The following is a 23,948-nucleotide window of genomic DNA, read 5'->3' as shown; positions in this document are numbered from 1 at the left end:
GTTTTAATCTACCCGTCTGTAATCATCACAAGGTCTCTTGGATGGATCTAACGAATCTGTTTTGTCCTTCTTAGAGCAATACCCCACACCCATTGTTCATGTAAATCTCCCTCTATTTTGTCCTTCAACCCTGTTGTTGGTGTTTCCCCTCCCCCCCCCTCTACTGTTCCTTTCATTCTGTCGCGTCCTGATCCGTTTAGTGTTCTCGCTCTTCCATGAGCCTTCACTTTGTGTATGTGTGTATAAGATATATATATATATATATATATATATATATATATATATATATATATATATATATATATATATATATATATACATATACAAGCCGGTAGGCAACATGGGCGGTCGCTATATAATTCCATACTAGTCATACAGTTTTTGACGGATCGGGCTGAAAATTTTTGACAAAGAGGTTGATTATAGTGCGCATAAAAGTGCAGAAGCCGATTTTTTTTTTTTAATTATCTAAAAAACAATATATATATATAAATATTTTTCGGATTGTTTCAAAAATTTCCAAGTCCCGTTGGTAGGCAACGGTGGCATCCATAGCAACGGTGCTTAAAAGCATACAACTATATCCTGGTATGAACCTACCAGTCAAGTTTCAACAATCGGTTGACTCCTCTGGCCTCCAGAACCGTCCTTTACATACAAACAGACAGACGGAAAACCTGAGAATAATGGTAGTCTCGCGACCACCCAATGTATATATATATATATATATATATATATATATATATATATATATATATATATATATATATATATATATATATATATATATATATGTGTGTGTGTGTGTGTGTGTGTTATATTAGGCCACAGCACAGCCTTTCTTTTTCTACGCAGAATAAAAGAAGAAGAAGACGAGCTACAAAAGGAATTAGAGGTGGAATGGCCAAGCCAACAGGCGGATGGCCGTTCGACCGAGGCGTTTCACACTTACTCTGCTCCATCCAAATCGAAAGGTGGGTCGAAGGTCAATTATTTTGATCCACATATTGGACTCTGTAAGCAGGAGGTAAGAACACTGGAGGATTTTGAAAACTTTGTAAATATGGACGCTGCAACTTAACCTCAGGTAGCCAAGAGTGCAAAGCCAGACAGCCAGACTTTATGCTGTTGACGACGAATCAATCAAGACCTGAACATGGCTTTGATTTGCTATCGTTGTCTACCAGTGATCGTTTGAATGAAAGTCGAGCTTCTGAATGGGAATCGCCCCGATCGGGTCGAAACGCAGTTCAGTGCGTGACACCTGTGCTTCCCACAGGTATTGACGGAAGACGTGCCAGCAAAACAGGAGAGCATGAAGGGGTTCAAGAGGTTTGCTTCGACTCTTTTCTTACAAACGTCAGGTTTATATACAGTATAGATTATGAAAACTTGAATAGTGGAGAAAAAATTAATATTATGACTGTGGCTAGTGATGATAATAATAATAATATTAATATTGTTCAACTAATCCATAAGTCTCAGGTAAGGAAAGTTTATTTATTCACATTGTTATCTTATTAAGAGCATGGACATTGACAGTCGATCAAGAACCTGATATATAAGGGGACTGTCTGCAATACAAGAGTTCAAAAGGTCACAGGTAGACAAAGCATGAGACATGAGGTATTGCTCAATGGTGTATCTTGAAAGGCCGAAGTATGTTCGTAATATGGAGGAAAAAGCTGGGATCACACAAAGTGGGAGGTCATCTTACAGACTGGACAACAGAAGGATGAATGAATGGAGATGGACATTAAATGAAGGACATTGTGGGGATTGTGGCTGTTTTTGGCCTTGAGAACCTAGTGAGGATAAACTGAATATAAAATCAGATAGGGTAACGATGCTGGAGAAGAGGGAGCATCCCAACAGGAAACCGACCTATCCGACCGTGGGTGTGTGCTCCTCGTGATACCGGTACTGATACGTGGTCCTGGTGGGTCTTAGCAACGTCGACAAGTTCAAAGATTGGACCTCTTTGAAGGACTGGTCACAAAATGACAGGAATTATTTTAAAGGGACCATAAGGACACGATGCCTTCCTGAAGTTAAGGTAATGTTCATTGTTTGGGACCAACCGTTGATCTTCTTCAAATGGACAATTAACTGTGCTGTCTGTGCCTGTCTGTCACTGACATGGAAAACTGTAGGCCACAGTAGAGTAGCATGGTCTTCAAAGTGCATGAGAGGGTTCTCCAGAGAAACCGATATACACCGTCTTAACCTGCGAGAGGCCTCCTCATCCAGTTAATTGGCATGAACAGATTTGGCATACTGAGTGTTTTCCTCCAATAAAAATCCATGATGGATTATATCAAAAAGGCCTTTGTCGTTTGTGATCGGATGGACATGCTCGGTGCACCGAGCGAGTTCATTTTCTCCAGATGGTGGAAGCAGGACTTGTGCATTGTCAGGCGAAGTCAGTCCATAATTTCCCCACGAACCTAGCAAGTCAAGGCTGTTTGCTTGTCTACCTGTAAAAACAGATGCCCAACGATACAGCCCGGATGCCATTCTCCGCAAGCTGATTGACTCATCTACAGTCGTGTTTGTATCGATTAAAGATCCATTGATACGTTTCTACATCTCGGCTGGTACCTTGCCTGCCTCACATTCCACATTCCCTGAGTGTGTCAATTGTTTACCTTTACTATCAGATAATGTGCACACTGTGCGTGCGGTTCATTACCCGAAAATTTCCGGTTCAGAAAGACAATACTCGGCTAAGTTACTTCCATCCATTGGGACCATACTCTGTGCAGAGCGTCGGTGCTGCCAAACCAGTCTCCATGGCTATTGGGCATAATCCTGGACGGGTCGTCACTCCGACACAGGATACTCGAATGGTTCATTCATCACAGGAAGCTGGTACTCGTTTTGCCGACCTCAGAAGGATGACAGGCTGAGTCAACCTCACCTGGTATTAATTCAACATATGAGCAGGATTTGAACTCGGGAGCCTGAGGATCCGAAGCCTGCCACCCTAACCATTAAGTTACTTGAGGCCAGTTAATTAACTCACCTGGTTACCCAATCATCAGTATGTACTAATGACATCATAACATACCAGACTATTGTTGTCTTCCCCTCCCATGCTTCCTCATTGTTGTTGTTCAAGTCTTTTCCTGGTTCTATCGCTATGATGGAAAATTTCCAACATTAAAAAAGGTAAATGTGAGTTGGCATGGTCAGATGACTTTGAGTGTTTGTGTGTTTGCTGTTCCCCTTTCTCATACTCCATAAAAGGTTATCCTTGTTATGCCAGAACTTTACTCCTGAAAACAGTTCACTCCGACCATGTTACCAACACCTTGTGCACTAAACCTGGTTAAATATCAACATTTTATCACCAAATTGGGGATGAACTTTAAAATAAGGCTTTGTCTTAAGGTTTAATGTTAAATGTGTGAAAATGTTACTGAAGTTTACACTGAGCATTAAACTTAACTAGTCCGTGCCCATAAAAAATAAAAAATAAATAAATAAAAAATAATAATAATAATAATAAATAAATAAACCACACAGGCCGTTTCTTCGCTCTCACGTGCCCGTACGTGCGTGACCCGGAAGTTCGATATTATTCGCAGTTCCGATTATTCGCAATTTATTTTTAATACCCAATTATTCAATTAGCGCCAACATATTTTACCTTTTCGCAATGTCGTGGCAAGGAAAAACAAAAAGAGAAAGAAGAGAGAGAAAAAATTTACTTCCTGGTTCGGAGCATACCAGCACTCTGATGTTACCGAAATTTATACACCGTCTAATATAAAAACGATCATAACTTGGGCCATTGTGTTTATCTATGAATGCGCATAAGAAATCGAGAAATTATTAGAATACACGAAGTCATCACTCTCCGGAAGCCCGTACGTTGTAACCCGTAATGGGGAACGTGGCTGAGCTTCCCTTCACCATCGGCCACGCCCACGCAACAATGTGTCTTCCCATTGGTTTGGTAAATAAATGGCCATAACTTGGGAAGCACTTGTCCGATTAATATCAAACCTTGAAAAGGCACATCCTCAGGTCCCCAGCAATATATCTGGCAAGTTTCAATTCGATCGGACCAGTGGTTGTCGAGAAACAGCGGTCACACACACACACACACACACACACACACACACACACACACACACACACACACACACACACACACACACACACACACACACACACACACACACACACATTGCTGGAATTATAGATAGATAACTGTGCATCGAGGTCACCTTACAACGAGGCGGACATGAGATCCGGTTCATCAAGCAAGTGAGGTCTTCTCCCAGTGAAATGTATGAAGAACCCAGGTTTATTAATCATCGGGGGAACACGCGTGTAGGTTTACTTATCATACGAAGAACAAACACGGAGTCAGAATAATCGACTCATTCACGGCCAACATGTTATGACTTTCTATGTACTCCAGATGTATGAAAATCGACCCAACCCACCCACCAGACCCACCAGACCCACCCCACCCACCTGACCGACCACACCCACCTACCTATCCCACCCACCCGACCTACCCCACCCACCTGACCTACCACACCCACCCAACCTATCCCAACCTACCCCACCCACCTAACCTACCATACCCACACACCCAACCCACCCACCCACCTGACCCACCCACCCAACCTACCCAACCTACCTGACCTACCCCACCCAACCCACCCACCCCACCCACCTGACCTACCACACCCACCCAACCTACCCACCCGACCCACCCCACCCAACCCTACTCACCCCACCCCACCCACACCCCACCCACTGACCTACCCGACCTACCACACCTACCACACCCACCCGACCCACCCAACCTACCACACCCACCTACTACCCACCCCACCCAACCTACACCTGACCTACCACACCCACCCAACCCACCCACCTGACCTACCACACCACCCACCTACCCCACCCAGACCTACCCCACCCACCAACCTGACCTGCACCCTACCACACCACCCAACCCACACCTGAACGACGACACCACCCAACCCACCTACCCTACCCTACCCACCAACACGACCACACCACACCCACCCACCTACCTGACCTACCACTACCCAAGCCCCCACCCAACCTACCACACCCGACCCCACCCACCAACCCGACCTACCCCACCCCACCCACCTGACCTACCACACCCACCCAACCCCTGCCCCCGACCCAGCCTACCCACCCACCCGACCTACACCCGACCCACCCCAACTACCCACCCCACCCAACCTACCCCACCACCCGACCCACCACACCCACCGACCACCACCCAACCTACCCCACCCTGACCTACCACACCCACCCGACCCACCCCACCTACCCACCCACCCCACACACCCACCACCCACACCCACCAACCCGACCTACCCACCCACCAACCTGATCTACCCCACCCGACCCACCCCAACCTACCCGACCAACCTCTCCTACCCGACCAGGCCCCACCACCCTACCACACCCAACCCACCCCCACCTGACCGACTACACCCACCCAACCCACCCAACCTACCCTACCCTACCCACCTACCACACCCACCCACCCTACCCCCCCCCACCACACCCACACCCCACCCACCACCTGACCTACCCACCCGACCCGACCCATGGGCCACCCACCCACCCACCTGACCTACCACTGCACCCACCCAACCTACCCTTGACCCAGCCTACCCCACCCACCTGGGCGACCCACCCCACCACACCCACCCGACCCACCCCACCCACCTGACCTACCACACCCACCCAACCTACCCCACCCACCTGACCTACCACCCCCACCCCACAACCTACCCCACCGACCCACCCACCCCACCCACCCGACCCACCAACCTACCAAACCTACCCCACCCACCCACCACCCTGCACCTACCCAGCCACCTGACCCACCCACCCACCCCCTACCCACCCACCCACCAGACCCACCCACCCTACCCGACAGGCCCCTACCCGGACCCACCCCACCCCACCCCGTGACCAGATACACCCACCCAGCCCACCCAGCCTACCCTACCCTACCCACCCACCACACCCACCCGACCTACCTACCCCACCCCACCACACCCACCACCCACCCACCCTGACCTACCCAACACCCACCCGGCCCTAGCCCACCACCCACCCTGACCTACCACACCCACCCCCTACCCACCTTCCGGCCGACCCACCCACCCAACCTACTCCACCCGACCCACCCCAACTACCCAAACCACCCACCCACCACCCACACCGACCCACCCCACCTACCCACCTGACCTACCACACCCAGCCCGACCTACCCCACCCACCTGACCTACCACCCCACCCAACCTACCCCACCCGACCCAACCACACCCCAACCCACCCAACATGACCTACCAAACCTACCCCACCTACCCAACCTACCCACCCCAATCCACCACCCACCTGACCTACCACACCCACCCAACCTACTCCACACCCACCCCACACTACCACCTGACCCACCCCACCCATCCACGCCACCCACCGACCTACCCACACCCACCCCACCCAGCCGACCCACCCCACCCATCAAACCCACCCCACCCCACCCACCTGACCCACCCCACCTACCCCACCCACCCCACCTACCACCCCACCGACCCACCACCCCACCACACCCAACCTACCCCACCCACGACCCAACCCTCCCCCACCACCTGACCACCACACCCACCGCAACCTACCCACCTCAAACCCACCCCACCCCACCCACCCGACCCACCCCACCCATCAAACCCACCCCACCCCACCTACCCCACCCGACCCACCCACCACCTACCCGACCTACCCCACACCCACTGACCTGACCCACCCCACCCACCTGACCTACCACACCCACCCAACCTACCCCACCCTTCCAACCCACCCCACCCTCCTGACCCACCCAACATACCCGACCTACCCACCTGACCAATCTACCACACCTACCGACCTACCCACCCATCCCACCAACCCGACCGACCCCACCCACCCACACCCATCCGACCTACCCCACCACCCACATCCACCCAACCGACCTACCCCACCCCACCCCACCCCAACCACCCCCACCCATCAAACCCACCCCACCCACCCAACCTACCCCACCCACCCACCTGACCTTACCACACCCGACCCAACCTACCCCACCCTGACCCACCCCACCCACCTGACCTATCCCACCCACACCCACCACACCTGCAAACCTACCCCACCCAACATGCCACCTGACCTACCCATCAAACCCACCCACCCAACCTACCCCACCCACCCCACCCACCTACCTGACCTACCCCACCCCACCACACCCACACCCATCAAACCCACCCCACCCACCTACACGACCTACCCCACCCCACCACACCCACCCGACCTACCCCACCGACCCACCCCACCACACCCACCCGATCCACCCCACACACCTGACCGACCTCACCCACCTGACCTACCCCACCCACCTGACCTACCACACCACACCCAACCTACCCCACCCATCCAACCCACCCCACCCTCTGACCCACCCCACCCACCAACGACCCGACCTGACCCACCACACCCACCGACCCTACCCACACCCATCCCCACCAACCCGACCTGACCCCACCCCACCCACCCATCCCACCTGACCCCACCCCACCCATCAAACCCACCCCACCACACCCACCCGACCTACCCACCCCACCCAACTGACCTACCACACCCGACCCAACCCACCCCTCCCACCTGACCTACCACACCCACCCACACTACCCCACCCGACCCACCACACCCTTCCAACCCACCCAACATACCCGACCTACCCCACCCACCCACCCACCCACCCAACCTACCCCACCCAGACCCACCACCCCACCCTACACCCACCCACCACCAACCAACCCACCCCCACCCACCACCAACCTACCCCACCCGACCCACCCCACCTTCCTACCCACCCACCACACCCCACCCACACCGACCTACCCACACCCACCCAACCTACCCACCCACCTGAACCTACCCCACCCACCCTGACCTGACCCACACCCACCCACCACCCCACCACCACACCCACCCTGACCTACCACACCACCCGACCCACTAGCCCCCACCCGCACCCGACCCACCCACCACACCCAACCCCACCCCACACCCCCACACCCACCCCCACCCCACCTACCCACCCGCCCTGACCCACCACACCCACCGACCTGGCCCACACCCACCCCACCACACCCACCAGACCCACCCTGGGCACCACCTGACCTACCCCACCCATGACCAACCCACCCACCCAGCCTACCCCACCCCACCCTCCTGACCCACCCACCCACCCGACCTATTGCCACACACCCACCCAAACTACCCCACCTGACCTACCACACCCACCCATCTGACCTACCCCACCGACCCACCCCACACCCGACCATTCACCCCACCCCACCACACCACCGACCCACCCCACCACACCCACCCACCCTACGACATACCCACCCACCCACCACTCTGATCCCACCCCCACCCACCAGACCTACCAACCTACCCCACCGACCCACCCCACCCATCAAACCCGCCACCCACCACCCACCTACCCGACCTACCCCACCCCAACCACACCCATTCCGACCTACCCCACCCACCACACCCACCCGACCCACCCCATCCACCTGACCTACCACACCCACCCAACCTACCCCACCCGACCCAACCCACCAGCCACCTACCGGCCTACCCCACCACACCCACCCGACCTACACCCACCGACCCACCCCACCACACCCACCCGATCCTACCCCACCCACCCAACCCTACCCCACCCACACCTACCACACCCACCGGCCTACCCACCCGACCCACCCACCCACCTAGAACCCACACCCACCCACCGACCACCCACCACCACCCAAGCCTACCCCACCCAGACCCAACCCACACCCACCCACCCGACCCCACCCACCTGACCCACCCCACCCCGACCTACCCACCCAACCCGACCTACCCCCACCCCACCCTGACCCACCCCACCCACCTGACCTACCACACCCACCCGAACCTACACCCACCCACCCAACCACACCCATCCGACCTACCCCACCCAATCTACCACACCCACCAACCCTTACCCACCCCACCCCACCCTGACCTACCCACCCCACCCAACCCACCCAACCTACCCTACCCACCCCACCCACCCAAACCTGACCACCCCCCCACCTGACCTACCAAACCTACCCACCCCACCACACCCACCCACCTGACCTACCCACCCACCCACCTACCCCCACCCACCCCACCACACCAACCTACCCACCCCACCCACCTACCCACCCCAACCCACCAACCCCGACCTACCCACCCCACACCCACCCCACCCGACCTACCCCACCCAGACCTACCCCACCCCACCACACCCACCCTGACCTACCCCACCACCCTCTGACCCCACCCACACCCACCCCACCCACCACCCACCCAGACTACTACACCACCCCACCCAAACCAAACCCTACCACCCAACCCTACCCAACCAACCCACCCCAACTACCCAACCACCCCACCTTCACCTGCCACCCCACCCCACCCACCCATCCACCACAACCCTACCACCACCCACCCACACCCTGTCACACCCACCTGACCCACCTACCCCACCCCACACACCCACCGACCTGACCTACCACACCACACCCACCACCACACCCACCTGACCCACCCCACCCATCCCACCAACCCGACCTACCCACCCCACCCCACACACCGACCCATGCACCCATCAAACCCACACCCACCACCTACCCACCCACCTGCCCACCCCACCCTACCCCTACCCCACCCGCACCCACCCACCCTGACCCACCACACCCACCCAACCTACCCCACCCACCAACCCACCCCTGACCCTCACACCCACCCCACCTGCCAGGCCGACCCCACCCCACCCACCCACCCCACCCAGGCCTACCCCACCCACCCCAGCCATCCCCACCCTGACCCACACCCACCCCACCACCTGACCACCACACCCTACCCCACCCTACCACACCCACCTGACCCACCCACCCATCCCACCAACCCGACCTACCCCACCCCACCCCACCCAGCCCACCCACCCCACCCCTCCAACCCACACCCAACACTACACCCTACCCGACCTACCCGACCTACCCCACCCCACCACACCCACACCCACCCACACCACACCCACCCACCTACCGACCTACCCCACCACCCACCCCCATCCCACCAACCCGACCTACCCCACCCCACCTACACCCACCCACCACACCCACCCGACCTACCCCACCCATCCACACCCCACCCCACCCACCCACCCCACCCACCTGACCTACCCCACCCACCTGACCTACCTCACCCACCTCTTGAACCTACCCCACCCAGAGTCCCCCACCTGCCCCACCTACCCCACCCACCCAGACCCACCCCACCAACCCGGCCTTCACCCCACCCATCCCCGCACCCACCCACCAACCTACCTACCCACCCTCCCTGACCTACCCCACCCATCCAGACCCACCCCACCAACCAGACCTACCCACCAGACCCACCCACCCATCAGCCACCCACCCACCCACCCGACCTACCCCACCCCACCACACCCATCCGACCTACCCCCGACCCCACCACACACACCCAACCCACCCACCCACCCACCTGACCTACCACCACCCACCCTGACCTACCCCACCACACCCACCCACCTACCCCACCCCCACCTACCCCACACCCACCCACCCACCCCGACCTACCCCACCACCTACCCACCTACCCACCACACCCACCCGACCCTACCCCACCCACCTGACCTACCACCCCACCCAACCTACCCCACCCACCTGACCACACCACCCAGACCTACCCCACCCACCCAACCCACCCCACCCACCCAAGACCCAACCCCACCCCACCGGCCAACCCATCCGACCTACCCCACCCACCACACCCACCCCACCCACCAACCTGACCTACCACACCCACCCGACCAACCTACCCCACCCACCCAACCCACCCACCCACCCGACCTGACCCACCCCACCCATCAGGCCACCCACCCAACCCACCTGCCCCACCCGACCCACCCCACCACACCCACCCGACCTCACCCCACCCACCTGACCCGACCACACCCACCCCTGACGACCCACCCACCTACCCGACCTGCCACACCCCACCCCCACCTGACCTACCACACCCACCCAAGCCCAACCTACACCCACCTACCCACCCACCCACCCACCCACCCACCACACCCTGACCTATCCCACCGTCCACCCACCTGACCTACCAAACCTACCCCACCCAGAGCCACCTGACCTACCACCCACCCGACCTACCCCACCACCCACCCCACCTACAAACCTACCCCACCCCACCACACACCCACCCACCCAACCACCCCACCCGACCTACCCCACCCCACCCCACCCACCTACCCGACCTACCCCACCCCACCACACCCACCGACCTACCCCACCGACCCACCCCACCACACCCACCCGACCCACCCCCACCCACCTGACCTACCCCACCCACCTGACCTACCACACCCACCCAAACCACCTCCCACCACCAACCCACCACCACCCGACCACACCCACCTTCCCACCCCACCCCACCCACACCCACCCAACCCACCCCACCCACCCCACCCATCCGACCTACCCCACCAGCCCCACCCATCCCACCAACCAGACCTACCCACCCCACCACACCCACCCAGACCTACCCACCACCCCACCCACCCACCTACCCAGACCTACCCCACCCCCCACCCGACCCAGCACCCACCCACCTACCACACCCAACCCACCCACACCCACCCTGACCTACCCCACCCACCTGACCTACCACACCCACACCAACCTACCCCAACCGACCCAACCCACACCCACCCACCTGACCTAAGCCCACACCCACCCCAACCTACCCCACCCGACCCACCCCACCTTCCCGGCCTACCCCACCCCACCACACCCACCCCACCAACCCGACCTACCCCACCCATCCAACCCACCCCACCCAACCTACCCCACCCCACCCTCCTGACCCACCCCACCCACTCAACCTACCACACCCACCCGACCTACCACACCCACCCAAACTACCCCACCTGACCTACCACACCCACCCGACCCACCCCACACGACCTGACCACACCCACCACACCCCACCCGACCCACCCACCCACCCGATACCCACCCGCCACCTGACCTACCCCACACCTGCCACCACCCCACCCACCCCAACCTACCCCCACCCACGACCCACCCACCCACCCACCTGACCTGTGCCCACCCCCACCACACCCGACCCCACCACCCACCCGACCTACCACACCCACCCAAACTACACACCACCTGACCTACCCCACACCCACCCTCCTGACCCACCCACCCATCCCACACCACCCCACCAACCATCACCTACCACCGGACCACCCACCTACCCCACCCACCCCATCACCTACCCAACCTACCCACCCCAACCCACCCCCAACTACCGGCCACCCACACCCACCACCCCACACCCACCTGACCTACCACACCCACCCAACCTACCCCACCGACCCACCCCACCCCCACCCACCTGACCTACCACACCCACCCAACCCACCACACCCCACCACCCATCCCACCACCCCGACCTACCCGTCACCCACCCCACCCCACCCACCCGACCCACCCACCCATCAAACCCACCCCACCCAACCTACCCCACCCGACCCACCCATCCCACCTGACCTACCACGCCACCCTACCCCACCACACCCACTGACCCCACCCCACCACACCCACCCAACCTACCCCACCCGACCCAACCCACCCCACCCACCCAACCTACCCCACCTTCCCGGCCGACCCCACCCCACCACACCCACCCCACCAACCCGACCTACCCCACCCATCCAACCCTACCCACCCCCCACCACCGCCGACCCACCCCACCCACCTGACCTACCACCCCACCCAACCTACCCCACCCCCTGACCCACCCACCCATCCAACCCGCCACCCCACCCCACCCACCCACCACCCACCTACCACACCACCCAACCTACCACCCACCGACCCACCACCCACCCCCACCCCCGACCTACCCCACACCCACCCACGACCCACCCTGTGCAACCCTACCCCACAACCCACCCCACCCACCCCTACCCCACCCACACCCTGATGCCTGCCCACCCACCCAACCTGCCACCCTGCGACCTACACCCACCTGCCTACCCACCCACCCCACCCCACCACCAACCCACCTGCCACCGACCCCACCCGTCACCCACCCCGCACCTGCCAGACCACCCCATCCCCACCCACCACTGACCTACCCCCGACCCCGTACCCAAGACTGCCCACCTACCTACCACACCGCACTCCGAGCCACCCACCACCCACACCCACCCAACCTACCCCAACTACCCGACCCACCCAGCCTACCCCACCCGACCTGCCCCACCCACCGTGACCCCACCCCACCCATGACCTGACCCCACCCACCCACCCACCCCACCACCAGATGACCCCACCCGACCCACCTACCACACCTTCACCACCCGACCCAGCACACCACCCACCCATGGTGACCACCCCACCCACCCGACCCACCCACACCCATCCATAACCCACCCCAACTACCCCACCCCACCCACCCCATCCCCTGACCTACCACCACCCACCCACGACCTGCCCACCCACCCACCACCACCCACCCACCCAAACCTACCCCACCTAAGCCTACCACACCCACCTGACCCACCCCACCATCCCACCAGCCAGACCTTCACCCCACCCCACCACCCACCCACCCCATCAAACCCACCTGCCCACCCCTACCCCACCTACGACCCACCCCACCTACCCGACCGACCCCCACCCTACCACCACCACCCAACCACCCACCCACCCAACCCTACCCCACCCGGACCCAACCCCACCCACCCACCTGACCTACCACACCCATCGGCCGTTAGGCCCACCCCACCCACCCACCCCACCTTTTCACCTGACCTACAACATGCACACCTTACCTGACCGCCACCCACCCCACCCCCACCCAACCTACCCCACCCACCCAACATGCCAGGTCCCTACCCCACCCAACCTACCACACCCATACCCAGCCCAACGACCCGACCCCACCCCTACCACACCACCCACCCACCCAGCCTACCCTACCCACCCCACCCCACCCACCTGACCTACCCCCACCCCCAAACCACCTGACCTACCACACCCACCCGACCTAGAGCCCACCACCCACCACCCACCCCACCCATCCCACCAACCCTACCTACCCCCCACCCCACCCACACCTACCCACCCCACCACCCCACCCGACCTACCCACCACCCACCCCACCTACACCCACCGACCCACACCCCACCCACCTGACCTACCACACCCACCCGACCCACCCCACCCACCTGACCTACCCCACCCGACCTACCCCACCTTCCCGGCCTACCCCACCCCACTACACCCACCCCACCAACCCGACCTACCCACCCATCCAACCCACCCCACCCAACCTACCCCACCTACCCACCCCACCCCACCTGACCCACACCCACCCATCCGACCCACCCCACCCAACCAGACCTACCCCACCCACCCACCGACCCACCCCACCCACACCACCTACCCAACCCACCCCGACCCTGCACCACCCCACCACACCACACCCACCCACCCACCCTGACCTACCACACCCACCCTAAACTACCCACCCGACCCACCACACCCACCAGCCACCCAACATACCCGTCCTACCCCACCCAACCTACCCCATCCCACCCAACCTACCCCACCCGACCCAACCCACCCCCCACCTGACCTACCACACCCACCCAACCCACCCAACCTACCCTACCCACCACCCACCCCACCCACACCACCAAACCCTGCTTCACCCAAGCCTACCTGACCTACCACACCCACCCGACCTACCCCACCCACCCCACCACACCCACCCCACCCATCCCACCAACCCGACCTACCCCACCCCACCCACCCACCACACGACCGACCTACCCCACCACCCACCCCCACACCCACCCAACCTACCCCACCCGACCCAACCCACCCCCCACCTGACCTACCACACCCACCCGACCTACCCCACCACACCCACCCCAGCCACCTGACCTACCACACCCACCCAACCTACCCCACCCGACCCACCCCACCTACCCGACCTACCCCACCCCACCACACCCACCCACACCAACCCGACCCACCCTACCCATCAACCCACACCCCCCCCTGCCCCACCCCCACCCACTCTGACCCACCCCACCCATCCGACCCACCCACCAGCCAGACCTACCCCACCAGACCCACCCCACCCATCAAACCCACCCCACCCACCTACCCGACCTACCCACCCCACCACACCCACCCGACCTACCCCACCCCACCACACACACCCAACCCACCCCACCCACCTGACCTACCCCACCCACCTGACCTACCACACCCACCCAACCTACCCCACCGGACCCACCCCACCTTCCCGGCCTACCCCACCCCACCACACCCACCCCACCCGACCTACCCCACCCATCCAGCCTCACCCAACCTACCCTACCCCACCCTCCTGACCCACCCCACCCAACCTACCCTACCCCACCCTCCTGACCCACCCCACCCACGCGACCTACCCCACCTGACCCACCACACCCACTGACCTACCCCACCCACCCCACCACACCCACCGACCCACCCCACCCACCCCACCCATCCCACCAACCCGATCCCACCCAACCCGACCTACCCCACCCCACCCCACCCATCAAACCCACCCCACCCACCTACCCGACCTACCCCACCCCACCACACCCACCCGACCTACCCGACCTACCCCACCCCACCACAACCAACCGACCCACCCCCCCCCACCTGACCTACCACACCCACCGACCTACCCCACCCGACCCAACTCACCCCACCCACCCTGACCTACCACACCCACCGACCCACCCCACCTTCCCGGCCTACCCCACCCCACCCACCCACCTCACCAACCACCTGACCCACCAACCCGACCTTCCAACCCACCCAACCCACCCCTACCCCACCCACTGACCTCCTGACCTACCCCACCACCCGACCTACCACACCCACCCAAACTACCCCACCTGACCCACCACACCCTTCCAACCCACCCAACATACCCGACCCGCCCCACCCGACCGACCGACCGACCACACCACACCCACCCAACCTACCCCATCCGACCCACCCCTCCCATCCGACCCACCCAACGTACCCAAACTGCCCCATCCACCCAACCCACCCCACCCACCCGATCTACCCCACCCGATCTACCCCACCCGATCCACCCGACCCACCCAGCACAATCATACAAAGATCGCACGTGGAGAATTACCAATCATACGAAGAACCCACATGGAGGTTTACTAAATGTTTCAACTGTGGCTAAGGGATCGCTTCAATTGTCAAACTCGGTGGATATATTCAGAATAGTCGACTCATTCACGGCACACATGTCATGACTATCGATGTACCCCAGATGTATAAAAATCGACCCACCCGACCAACCCCACCCACGCAACCTACCTGTTTCACCCCACCAATCAACAACAAAAATACTATCACACCTCAATCGGTATTACCATTACACCATCCCTCCCACAATGATCTGTAATTGATGACTGGACGAGTCGAATATGATCGACGATTTGGCGTCATTTACTCTACGCCGAGAAGAATTACATCCCTTACTGTACAGAGTCATAAGAGCCCTTTCCATGGTCACGGCCCCCTGGGTTTGAGGGACGTCATGGTGTCCTTGCATGCTTTTGCTGTGTGAAATCTCAAACCCTAACCTTTCTTCTCAATACCTGTAAACACAGGTACACAAAGGTATGTGCCCTCCCTTTCTGATTCTCTTGTTTCGTCATTGTTGTTGTGTTTGTATACTCCCTGGTGTTTTTTGTTTTTTATGTTTTATTTGATTTGTTGTTTTTTCTTTTGTAAAGCATTCAATCTTCCAGTGGATACACGGGTCACCAGAAGTCCCACCATGGGTGCACTAAACATGCCGCGGACCTCCTCGCGTATGTCGTTATGTAATTTCGTGCGACATGTTTGTTAAAAGTAAAGTTTCACTTGATTTTTATATCTTTATGTTGTAAAAGTTTAAGAAAAATATGGAGGCATTTTGTACAAACAGGGTAAAGGGTACCAAGTCCAAGATGGCCTCCAGCGTTGAAAATGGCCACTCGTTATGGAACAGTTGGCATGAAACACAAGTTGTAGTTGCTGCTGTGAATTCAATTCACATGAAACAGGGAAAACCGAGAAACAAACGAAGAACCGGAGAAAACGAAATAACTGAAAAAAAATCTCTCCAGGAATCCAAACACGGTGGAGTTGTTCGGGTTAGATCACATTGTTCATCTCAATATAATTATATACATATATATATGTACAACTACTTGAACAAACCTCACATAGCACCGCTTGATTTACACCGAAATGTAAATTATTCGGTTGAATTTGGGCTCTACGTACCGTGTCGTCATCATGAGGTATTCAAAGAAGCAGACGATCACTCCTGTCCAGAACCTCGTTAGTCTCCGGTACAGCGTCCGGTGTGCGCGTTACACCCAAACGAGTTTATATATCTCTGTTCCCTGGCGATACCAGTGCTTCCATGATCTCATCATCGCAAGACTCGAACACCTTGAACCTCCAGTCCTTGGTTCTGCAAATCTACCAAGGCTATCAGACCCCGTAAAAGCATGCAAGCCTCCTATCGTTGAAGCATGTGGTTGTCATAAATTAGTTGCACTGCAATGGTTCCCTTGAGTTTCCCCCTTCGGGTGAGAAAGCTGGTGGTAACCGGCAGGCCTGGCTGCATTTGAATCATCAGTGGGAAGGCATCAGCGTCTGGAGATCGATCACAACATCAGCATCTCTGCCAATTGTGAGTGAAGCGTCTGAGTCTGAGTCTGTGGGCGAGTCGATGTTTGGAAGAGGAATATTGCCCTCGTTTTTTGAGTTCCAGATGTTACAATTAACTTTTTCAATCGAGGCAACAAAAATACTTTGAACTTCTTCAATCTTGCTGTGATCTCGACTCTTGGCGGCTAAATATTCCGTAAGTTCTGCTTTGGTCTTGATATTTGGGAGGAAATCCTTCGACGGAATGTTCTGTATTAACGGACTATCCTTGACGTGGTAATATGTTCATTTCCCTTTTGTCCTCTTGTTGTTTTTCCTCATTTGTTATTTGAGGGACGTGTTGAGATATCTAACAAATACCGATCTAACTTCCTCGTAATTTGCTGCCATGTTGCTGAGCTCGTCAAGAAATGATTGTACAAACTCAAGACGTGTTTACATATGATCAGTTCTGAACATAGAATTCACAAGAGCCATGAAATCGTTCACGATTACTCCACATGTTGAAGTTGCGGTTTCGTTTCCAGCCTCTACTTCTTCCGCACGTTCCGATGCTGCACCTGGGATACGTGTTATCGGCGATGGTACATCCATGGTTCGGTTGTCAGATACATCAGTCACGGCTGGTCCACTGGTTTTGGTCTTGTACCTCCTGTTGTTCATTGCAAGCCAGTAGCTCAAGAAACCACGATGAACCTCTAAAATAGTCCTCGTTCTTTGATTTTAACCAGCTTGTCTCCCGCTCTTACTTGTATTACTACATTTGCATTTTTGAATGGTCCGAGCTTCCTTTTCTTCAGTTTGTCCCTCACTGAAAGGTTTCCCTCCGTTAAACGTTCCGCGACAAATCCCTCAAACATCTGCTGTCCAATCTCATCGCGATCTATGATATCTCTGGTTACTTCCTCAATCATAACTTCTTTGGCCAGCAGGTTATGTATATGTATATATATATATATATATATATATATATATATATATATATATATATATATATATATATATATATATATATATATATATATCATACTGATCCTCATCAGCCATACTACAGTGACCCTCTACTACCACTCTGAAAAATATATATATATTAATAAAAATCGGTATTGTCAATGTCATGGACTCCCGGCACCGTTCAAAACATGAAATAAATCATTTCCAATGACATTTTTATGGAAAATCCTGAAGTTATACAATTGTGCCGCTTTTTATAATGTTGGCCACATCTTGGATTTGGTACCTTTTACAAGTTTGTAAAAAAAAAAATATGTCACCCGATGATTCGATACACCTGAATGCAGAATCAAGTGATAATTTGCTTTTAACAAACACTTTCCGCGAAAGTTATGTTTATGATGTAACGGACCCCACTATCCCCCGGGAGCGGGCCTTTTGGTCGGTACCGTGAGAGCATTTCAAATTCTGGGGTTTAGGAAACCAGTCGTGGTCCTGGGGAAGATCCATGGTATCCTTGGTAACCGTAACCGCTCCTGGACTCCTGGTTAATATCAGCCCACCGTATGGTTCGCCTCCAGCTCGGATCTGATTTAATGATGGATTCAATATCACACCACCAAGGTTTTCTTGATCTGGTTTAAAAACAAACACCTTATTGCACTGGTTTAAATGTTGCTTGTTCTTTCTAATGACATTGTCCGGTTCTGAGCAGAAATGTTGCTTATGAAATCAAATAAAAGACCTGGATAGGATTGGAGTTTCGGCTGCTCCTCCTCTACCCACTTTAGATTATTGTTAACGTTGTTGCTGTCACATTATCATTAGAAGGGCAAGAGCAGAGGCACGGCGGGTGGAGAGACCGACGCTTCAGGAGGATCCCAGATGGGGCCAGGACGAATGGAGAGGGAGTTTAAACAGCGATTGGCTCATGAACTAGAAGAGAAACTGGAGAAAGAGAAACAGCTGAAAATCAGCCGCCTCGCACAGGAGGTGAGGACCGGCTGGATGACCCGATGGGAGAATAGACCTGTCCGACGTTTGACACCCGGTGGTTCTCCCGGTACGGTCAGATGTTAAGGGATTCGTTTGCAACAACAGAAGGTATTCACACCTCCTCGATCTCACACCTGCTCCTCAAATGCTTATCGTCAGATGTCAATAATACGTGATGGTGTCTTGAGGGTGTGGGGGAGGGGTGCGATTACTGATGTGAAATGTGCATGTTTAGAATTACTGATGAAGAGTGGTAATTGGAAGAGATCGGGCAGGAGGGGGTGGTGGGGGCACCAACAGCTGGGTTGAGGGACACAACAAAGGGACCCTTGCAGATCAAATGAGATCAAAGGGAGGGGATGGAGGACACAGCAGGTGAAGAAGTTAGATACAAGCTCAAACACAAGAAGAAGAGGAAGGGAAAACCAGGGGGGAAAAAAAAGGAACAAAAATGAAAAAGAGGATGAGAGAAGGAGAAAAAACACAAAAACATGGAAAGGAACGGTTGGCTTGGGGAGGGTTAAAGAGGGCAGATAAGATCATAGGAATTGATGGGGGATGATCTGAGATGGTGGGGAACAGCCGTCTTGAAGCGGTGGAGGAACACATGAGATTGAAGAGATTGTGGAATTTGGTTCCACAGGTGAGAGAAAAGACAAACGAATGAGTGGAGGTGAGCAGTGAGCCTGGATTTTAAGGATTTCACAAGAAGGGGGTGACGACCAAACCGTGTATGCCATGTATAAACTTTGCGGAAGGGGGTGAGTGAGGCAGAGCATGGAAAGAGCAGAGGGTGCAAGACCAGAAAGGAGGTGGTGGAAGACACAGAGACTATTGACCTGCTTGCCATGCGAGAGCAACAGGCACAGAGACTCGGCTTCATTGCGCGAGATTCCAATGATTTTGAGGGCCTTGGTCTCCACGGCATCAATATGTGTGACGTGTGAGGTAGGGCCGGCTCATACATTATTTCAGGCATGTCTGCTGGAGTACTAAGAGCTAACACACAATGCACAGACAGGGGGCATGAAACAAGAGGGGAGTGGGAAGGACAAAACAGTGGGGAACTGAGACATTAGGAGATGTGTGGAAGGGAGAGGGTTGAGGTGGGGAACATGGGGAGTACAAAATGGATATTATAGGGACTTTCAGGAAGGAAAGCAGGGAATTTGAAGGAGGTGGGTTCGGGGTGGATTAACAGGGGTAGAAAAGATTGAGGATTTGGATGGGGGATGATAAGAGGTGGTGGTGAACAGCTGTTTTGAAAGCCTGGAGGGAAGAATGGGATTGAACAGAGTGTGGGAGTTTATTCCAATGGTGGGAAAAAGAGGATTGAAAGAGTGAAGGTGAGCAGTGATTCGTGATTTTGGTAGTTTTACCAGAAGGGGATTGTGGGTGGACCTTAAGTGCTCTGCAGAAATATGGTGGGGACAAATCGCAGACAGAGCAAGGGGGGGTGGGTGACACTGGAGAGGAGAGGGTAGAAGACAGAAAGACCACCGACCTGCCTGTGGTGAGAGAGCGAGAGGCCCAAAGACTCAGCCTCATCGCGGGAGATGCCGATGATCTGAAATGCCTTGGTTTCCACAGCGTGTAGCCGAGAAAAGTGAGAGGCAGGAGCACCAGCCCAGAGGGGAGAGCAGTACTCCATCAGGCTACGGACAAAAGCTTTGTAAGTGGTCAGGAGCTCAGGTGGGCTGAGGAAGGACTTTGCACGACGGAGGATTCACAGTCTGCAACTGGCTTTAGAGGCGAGGTTTGACATGTGGTTTTCCCAGGAAAGGTCATGGCAGATAGTGAGACCGAGAAGCTTGAAAGAAAGGACTTCTTCCAGAGGATTGTTGAGAAAGTGGATGGGGGGGGGGTTCTAAAGGGTCCTTTCGGAGAGATATAGTGAGAGTGTGAGATTTGTCTGGATTGAAAGACATGTTCCACGTGTTGGGCCAGTTTGTGATTTTATCCAGATCTGTAGTGAGCGAAGAAGCTGCTGCTTGTCGGTCTGATGGATGACAGATGTTACGGCGGATGGTGGAGTCATCAGCAAAGAGTAAAAAGGATTTTCCAGAGAGTCGGAGAGATCATTGATGAAAAGCAAAAAAAGAACAGGGCCCAGAACACAACCTTGAGGGACTCCTCAAGAGGTCAGGAAGAGGGGATGAAAGAACTCCATTTAGGGCCACACGTTGACTGCGACAGCCTTGAATACCATGGGAAGAGAGTTTGGTGAGTAGGGCAGGGTTCCAGACCGTGTCAAAAGCACGTGATATGTCCAGGGATACGGATCGGATTTCCTGTCCGGCATTGAGGACCTCCATCCATTGTTGGGAGAGCAGAAGCAGCATATCCAGGGTAGAGTGACCTGGTCTGAAACCAAATTGAAGATTGGAAATCAAGCCATTGGAAAAGAGGAAGGATTTAATGTCTGAAGTGATGATGGATTCCATCACCTTGCTGATGATTGGGAGAAGGCTGATTGGTCTGTAGTTGCAGGGATCTGCTTTTCCACCTTTTTATGTTTTTGCATCTTTCTTGTTTTTTTTTTTTTTTGCACGTTTGATCAGATTATGATTATATGAATGTCTGAAGAGAGTGAAGAGACTGCAGCCTACCTGTCTGAAGGTTGAGTGGGTGGAGTGGGTGGAGAGACTGCCCTGATCTCATGTCTGACATTGTGGACCTCCATCCATTGTTGGGTGAGTGGAAGCAGCATGTCCAAGGGAGAGTGACCAGGTCTGAAACCAAATTGATGATCTGAGATTCGGTTCTTGGAGAAAAAATATTGAACGACAGGAAACAACCTTGAAAACGTTGTTTTTTTTTCTGGAAGGTAATAAGGAATGAGTTAGAGCGAGGGTTGGAATTGGAATGACGAGAGGAAATTGGAAGAAAGCACGACAATGAACGGGTGTGTTAATCGGAGTAACCACGGGTCGGCCTGACCATCCGAGAAACTCACAAACAACCAAACACGCACACAAAAGACATGACATTGAACACACGATACAAACAACTACCGACACAAACAAAACAGGACAACAACCGACGGCAACAAATGCGAATCCAGAAAAGAATGGCGTCCACCACCAGAAACCGGAAACGAGCCGCCGGGCGTAACAATAACTGGACAGGTCTAGTCCGAGACATGCACCATAGCTTTGTTAATATCTCAACTGGATATCCCTACCATCAGCTGGTAAGAGTGTGCGTGTTTGGTGGTTCTTAAGGTGAGCGAATCCGAAAGGGAGGAGGGCAGGGAGACACAGAAGGTACAAACGTGGTTGGAGAAGCTGTGCCACACTCGCCTGCGCCAGATCTCCAAACCTCCCGAGGTAGACACTCGCGCCCATATAATCTCCATTCTTCTCATCCATCGTCGCATCATCCTACGTCTACCCACACCTCCTCCACCACCACTACCACAACCGTTTCCACTCGTCTCATTTGTCACGACGACTTCCTGTCCACTTGCTCGCTACAACCTACTCGCCTTTTATTTCCTCAATCTGCTGTGCAGAGCCTTGTACTGTGTGCCCCTCCATTTTGTGGTGACGAATACAGCGTCAGCCATCGTAATCTCTATACCCATGTGCAGTCAACTTTCCACGGTACCAAGAGGTCCAGGATGCGGGTCCACAGATTCCACGATCGTGCGACTACCAAGTGTCCTCCGGTTCCACCTGATCCTCCAGCCCTGTTGACCCCCCCAATCTCACCTGTGCAACAACCCACCTCAGCAAATGAGGTGAGGGCTGAAACCCCCAATATGTCCTCCCAGTGAACACTACTCGAGCCAATTGATTTCGAGTGTGAATATAAATAGATGAAAGAACCATAGCAGGTCGAACCATCAACAAAGCAGTGTTCCTCAATGCCAAGACCTGATGGTGTCCTTGAAAGTCTTGTAAACATGGAGTGGGCTTGTTGGTGTTTCCATCTGATTCCATGGCTGGCTCATGATGCAGGAGTGTGTCTGTCTCTCTCTCTCTCTCTCTCTCTCTCTCTCTCTCTCTCTCTCTCTCTCTCTCTCTCTCTCTCTCTCTCTCTCTCTCTCTCACCCCCTCTCTCTCTCTCTCTCTCTCTCTC

General features: G+C 55.8%; 1 protein-coding gene across 1 annotated transcript in view; it reads left to right on the top strand.

The window, feature by feature from the left end:
• Window positions 1-23,948, top strand: part of LOC147010205 (harmonin-like) — a 67,578-nt gene that overhangs the window by 34,607 nt on the left and 9,023 nt on the right. The window contains 6 exon segments of the mRNA XM_085861227.1: window positions 856-974; window positions 1,280-1,332; window positions 3,058-3,171; window positions 19,698-19,862; window positions 23,090-23,497; window positions 23,500-23,607. Coding sequence (XP_085717353.1) covers window positions 856-974; window positions 1,280-1,332; window positions 3,058-3,171; window positions 19,698-19,862; window positions 23,090-23,497; window positions 23,500-23,607 — 967 coding nt within the window.

The sequence above is a fragment of the Eptatretus burgeri genome, chromosome 17, assembly GCF_056783735.1.
Source record: "Eptatretus burgeri isolate ZD-2024b chromosome 17, Ebu_testis_v1, whole genome shotgun sequence".
In the NCBI taxonomy this organism is placed as follows: Eukaryota; Metazoa; Chordata; class Myxini; order Myxiniformes; family Myxinidae; genus Eptatretus; species Eptatretus burgeri.
The sequence above is the reverse complement of the archived record's forward strand: the minus strand, read 5'-3'. Positions and strand labels throughout refer to the sequence as shown.